Source organism: Otolemur garnettii, unplaced genomic scaffold, assembly GCF_000181295.1.
Source record: "Otolemur garnettii isolate 467f Iridium unplaced genomic scaffold, OtoGar3 scaffold00144, whole genome shotgun sequence".
NCBI lineage: Eukaryota > Metazoa > Chordata > Mammalia > Primates > Galagidae > Otolemur > Otolemur garnettii.
Window position 1 is genome coordinate 2,657,845 of NW_003852539.1, and position 5,885 is coordinate 2,663,729.

General features: G+C 44.1%; 1 protein-coding gene across 1 annotated transcript in view; it reads right to left on the bottom strand.

Annotated features, from left to right (window-relative positions):
* The window catches only part of SMAP2 (small ArfGAP2), a 60,473-nt gene extending 56,740 nt beyond the window's left edge, over nt 1-3,733 (bottom strand). The window contains exon 1 of the mRNA XM_003798975.3: nt 3,216-3,733. Coding sequence (XP_003799023.1) covers nt 3,216-3,318 — 103 coding nt within the window. The 5' untranslated portion in view covers nt 3,319-3,733. The remainder of the gene's footprint in view (nt 1-3,215) is intronic.
* Nucleotides 3,734-5,885: the final 2,152 nt, after the last annotated feature.

Here is a 5,885-nt window from a genome sequence, read left to right on the forward strand (position 1 = left end):
CCAGGTGTGTGGCAGGCACCTGTAGTCCCAGCTACTTGGGAGGCTGAGGCAAGAGAATCACTTAAGCCCAAGAGTTTGAGGTTGCTGTGAACTGTGATGTCACAGCACTCTACCCAGGATGACAGCTTGAGACTCTGTCTCAAAAAAAAAGAAAGAAAGAAAGCTAGAGATAATTTAAAGGGAGGATATACTTAGACTATATTCAAATACTGCAGCATTTTGAGTCAGAGACTTAAGCATCCGTTGATTTTGGTACACTAGAAGGGTCCTGGAACCAAATCTTCCACAGAACTGAGAGACAACTATAGATTTCTTCATAGTGAATAAGACAGTGTCTACTTTAAACCACTCTCTGAAGAAGCTTCTTAGCAGTTATTCCAGACACAATGATAAAATCTGGAACTGTAGAACTAGAGACTAAATCTTGGACCAGTATGATCCCAATTATAAGGGAAGTGTGATCCATATCCAAAAATGGAACCCAGCTTCAACCCAAATTTCACTTTAGCCAACAGGTTTTCCATTCCTCCTCCAACGAAATGTATTTTTTCTCAGAGCTAACAGGTAACTTAATCTAGTGATGCAAATGTCTTTCCCTTCCATTATCTGATAGTTGTCCATATGATCATTACAACCACCAAAATTAGAAAACAGGAGAGGGAAAATGAGTGAAAGGGGTTGGCAGGGTGGAATGGGCTAGGTAATTCACAAACTGAGGCCACAACAAATGCCTAGTTAACATAAATTAAAGAGGACTGTTACAATGTCATCTCATTTTCAATACAATGGCCAAAGAAGTCACTAAAGCCACCACAACAAAATGTAAAACTAACTTTTTAAAAGAAATTATTTCAGGCTGGCCACGGTGGCTCATGCCTGTAATCCTAGCACTGTGGGAGGACAAGGCAGGCGGATTGCTTGAGCCCACAAGTTCAAAACCAGCCTGAACAAAAGCAAGACCCCACCTCTACTAAAAATAGAAAAACTGAGGCAAGAGGATCTCTTGAGCTCAAGAGGTGGAGGTTGCTGTGAGCAATGACACCATAGCACTCTACTGAGGACAATAGCTTAAGACTTTGTCTCAAAAAAAAGAGAAATTATTTCAGGATCCAGGATTCTCAACACCAACAGCAGTTAATGAAGTTTACAAGCCAGCAGTTACTAGTTCTCATTAAGAATTAACTAATGTTTGCCAGGCGCGGTAGCTCATGCCTGTAATCCTACTACTCTGGGAGGCCAAGGCAGGTAGATTGCCTGAGCTCACAGGTTCAAGACTAATCTGAGACAGAGCAAGACCTCATCTCTAAAAATAGGTGGGCTTTGTGGCAGCCACCTATAGTCCCAGCTACTTGGGAGTCTGAGGCAAGAGAATCACTTAAGCCCAGGAGTTTCAGGTTGCTGTGAGCTATGATGCCACAGCACTCTACTGATGGTGACAAAGTGAGACTGTCTCCAAAAAACCAAACAAACAAAAAAAAGAATTAACTGATGTTTCATTACCAGATCCCCAGTAAGGCTAGGGATAACAAGCAACAGAAAATTTGGAGGAAAAAGTGATGAATCATCAACCTCTCTCTTACATATCCTATATTTTATTAGAATATAAGTATAAGGGTAATATGAGAAATGACGGGGGTGGCGATACTAATCAGCAAAATGGCATCTCATTCCCAAATGTAAAAATGCTCATTCCAGTGGGTTATTTCACTGTGACTCAAGATTTGTCAACTAAGGACAAAGGGGATTTGAGTAAAGACCAGATACATTCCTAAATTTTAAATCGAATCTTCCAACAGATCTAGAACAAGATGTCAAAAGAATTAACCTATAAGAAATTAACTTACTCAACATAAATTGATTCTAAAGTACTTTTTTAATGAATTCATACTAATCCAAAAATTCAGGAAAGAAGTCTAGGGACCTGCTTTCCTAATGAGAAATTCTATTTGTCAACTGGAAAAGGTCAGTAAAACAAACTAGTGAGCATCTAAATCAATATATCGTTCCCCTTTTCTTCTTATATAATCTCATTTTTCTAAAATAAAAAGTAATTAAGTAAAAGTATAGATTAAGCAGGAATTTCATTTCTCAGATAAAAAGAAATGCATTTGAATCTTTTATAGTATATGTCCAACATAATATACGGCAAACAACCCTGGCAAATCCATGGCATTATGAACAGAAATAAATAGTACCCTTTGAAATATAACTGGTTCTTCCCAACCAAAGAGAAAAGAATTTTCCTCGCTCCTCCAATTATCTGCCAAAGAATTAAAACATAAAATAAGGAAACTAAATATTTATAAAAGCTTGTATCTATATAAGGTCAAGTACCAGCATTTCACTAATTAAGTTTTCCTATCCTACTGACTTCTAATTGTATCAAATCACGAATCTTTGAGGGCACAGAAAACAAAGACTAATTGATTCTGCCCATTTACAACAATCATATTTCACTTCTAGAAGTATAATCACCAGAGAGGCAACAAATTCATCGAATTCCCCTTCTTTCCACTAATTAATTGGATCATGCACTACAGCCAAAATCTGCTAGATTCTGCCACTACACATACATTAGGCCTCACACGCACTCCACAATCCAAGGCTAGGCTGTCTAGAAATCCGCACTGTGTCACTGCATAAGGCAGTTTCCCACTGCACACATCCAGGAAGAAGGAAGCCACCTAAGCACTCTGTGAGATCTCAACAAGACTGCAAAATCACAGGAGTTGCTAACCAAATAGCACGCAGCAACAATCATCACCTTTAAAAATCATTTAAGCAGTTTTCCTCTCCGCCATCTCACCTCCCTCCTCCTCCTCCTCTCCTCTTTCTCCCATCTCTCTATCTTTCTCTTTCTGCAGTTCATCCCCAGCTTTGCGAGTCAAAGGCTGTGAGCGCTGGACTGACAGCTGGCCCAGAACTCATTCAGAGTCCTGAAATACAAGACATTCTCACCTGAACACACCAGGCCACTTCCACCCCCACCATCACCTTCGCCCGCACCCGACACACATCCACACACCCTCAAAACCGCTCCCCACAGCAATATCCAAGCTATAGAACACCTCGCAGACTCAATCAGCAAGAGGAGCACGCGTTACCATTTAAAGATGAGTTGGGCGGCCTAAGCTCCAGAAACCTCCCAGACACAGACCACCCCCAAGGTGCAGCCAGGCGGCTGGACCTCTTGCCCACCGGGAGCGATGCGCTACCTTTAGACTGGCAGTCCGCACAAAACTTGTTATCCTCCTCCAGCAGCAGGTTAGCCAGGACCGCCTGGTACCGATCCACGTCCTTCACCGACTTGCCGGTCATGGCCAGGGTGCCGGCGGGGGCAGAAGGCGCGTCGCCTCCTTGCCCCCAGAAACCCCTGCCTCAGACTGCGGTGAGGACACCGGGTCCCCCGCCCAGGGGCACCTCCTGAGCGGGGGAGAGCGCGCTCCTCCCGCCCCGCCAGGCGCCCCTGCTTCTGTCAGCCGCGCCCGCCCCCCACTCCGCAGCCCCTCAGCGCGGCGCCCCCTGGCGGGCTCAGCGAAAGGCCCAAGTCCAGAGGAGCAGCTGGACCAGGGACCCTCGGCCCAGACAAAGGGAGCCCTCGGGCCTCCTGGGTGCTGGACGCAGAAATAACCTCCGAGCCTGTCTGTCTGCGGGTCGTGCCTCCCGCGCCGCGGTTTCCCTGGCAGCTGCTGCCTGCAGGGCCACCACCTCCGCAGCCTACTTCCGGCAGCTCTTCCTCTCCACCTCCGCCCAGTTCGGCCCGCGCATGCGCCCCGCCCCCACCGCGCCGCGCTGGGCTCTAACCTCGGCTCCGCCTCTCAGGAACCAATTCGGGTAGAAACGGAGGCGGGGTTTGAGGTGGGGGCGGAGGGAGGATGGGCACGCCCCCTGCGTGTCCTTGGAAAAGAATGAATGGGGCCGGGCAGAAAGGGAGTGGAAGGAATGGAAGAAAGTGAAGGAAAACAACTAATATTTACTGAGCTCTTACTATGCACCAGGCACTGTGCTAAGCGCTTTACATGAATTATCCCAATATAATCCTCACAACTCTGGGTTCGGCACTTATCATCTTTACGTAACCTGAGAGTTGTGGATGCTTCAAAGTCCCCCCTCCAGCTTATTTTTCCTTCCAACAGTCAAATAGAATGGATTAATCCCATAACCCAGGATAAAGGGACGTCACACCCTCCTCAAGTTTTCAGAGGATTCTGGCTCCCACCGATATTCATAGCTTTCCTCTTGAGACTGTGGACTTCTTTGGACATTGTTCGGAATGGGTGCCTAGATAGTTTGTTTCTTCTTTCATTCCTTAAATCCTCACAAAACAATGAGTTTTGAGTAGCAGAATTTTTCTGACAGTTACTTTGGGGGGAGTGATTACAGCATAGCACAGAACAGGGAACTACTTAGAAATAATTATTAAACATCTTTGTCCTCCTATCTGTCCATGGATCTAAAACAACAAAATCATTGTCCACAGCCACCCTTGCTACAGAGGATTTCTCAGTGGCTGTCCTTTTCTTTAGAGATCTACCTGCCATCTGGCTTGTATTTTCATTCATTCATTCACTGAGTAAATTGTTAACAGAGAAACTTCTAAGTATCGGCACTGTACTGGGGGAGAGGGTAACAATATGATGCAATGTGTGGTTTTAAAGCATCCTCTGGGAAGGCACTCGGAGTTATCTCTAGTGAAACCCTCTCCTCCATCTCTTTACTTTCTCCCAAGACCAGACTCCACTCACTACTTTCATCTCATAGGTTCAATTCTCTATCCAAATCTCATCTTTCTAGCCATGCCTGAGAGGCTTCACTTTCATGAACACACAAGTTCATTAAGGTGTATTTTCTGAGGAAAACTCTTCAAAATAGGTATTACCACATCCATTTTCTAGTTGATAAAACAGAGGATCAAAATTACCCAGTAATCATGATCATTGTGCCTTAGTTCAAGCCCTCTTCATCGTCATCCCTTCACTCTGAAAATAGTCTTCCTGCCTTAGTCTAAATCTAGATAAATTAGTCCTTTACCCTGCTCTTTAGAGAGAGCTTTTAAATAGCAAATCTGATTGAATCATACTCCACTGCTTAAAAATCATTTAGTGTCTCTCCATTACCTATGACAGTGCTTGTCAAATGTTTCCATCTAGGAAGAGATTACATGTTCTGGTGGTTAAGCACACAGACTGTGGGGCCAGAATGTCTGGGTTTAAATCCTCAGCTTAACCACTTACTGTCTGTGATTTTGGATTACTTAACCTCTCTGTGCCTCAGTTATTTCATCTATAAAATGGGAGTGATTATGTTAATAGTACCTATATCATAAGATTGTTTCCAGTCTTAATTAAGATAATGCCTGTAGTATACAACTCTTGGAACATAGCAAATAATAGACAATTAATACTGTTCACTAAATATTCATGGTTTTTGCCTCTGAACACCTGCTAAGATTTTATTTCCTGGCCTTCATGTGGTTGGGAATGGACAATGAGTTTGAACAGAAAAGATGTGTCACTTTATGTCTGAAGCATTTATCTGCTGCTTTGAGACTTCTGATTCTCTTTCCCTCTGGCATGTCAACCATCAGCATTCAAAGATATTGGTTGCTCTGTTAGTCTGGATGCCTGAGTAGCTGATAAGCAAGAGCCCTCTGCCAGCCCATAAAGGATATGTAACATGAGCAAGGAATGAGCAGTCTGGTACACTGACTCATGCCTGTAATCCTAGCACTGTGGGAGGCTGAGGCGGGAGGATTACTTGGGGCCAGGAGTGGGAGAGCAAGAAATAAGCATTCTTTGTGTTAAGTCACTGATTTTTATTTATTTACCATAGCACAACCTAGCCTATCCTAACTGATACATTGGCCAATAGCTCTTTTCACTACG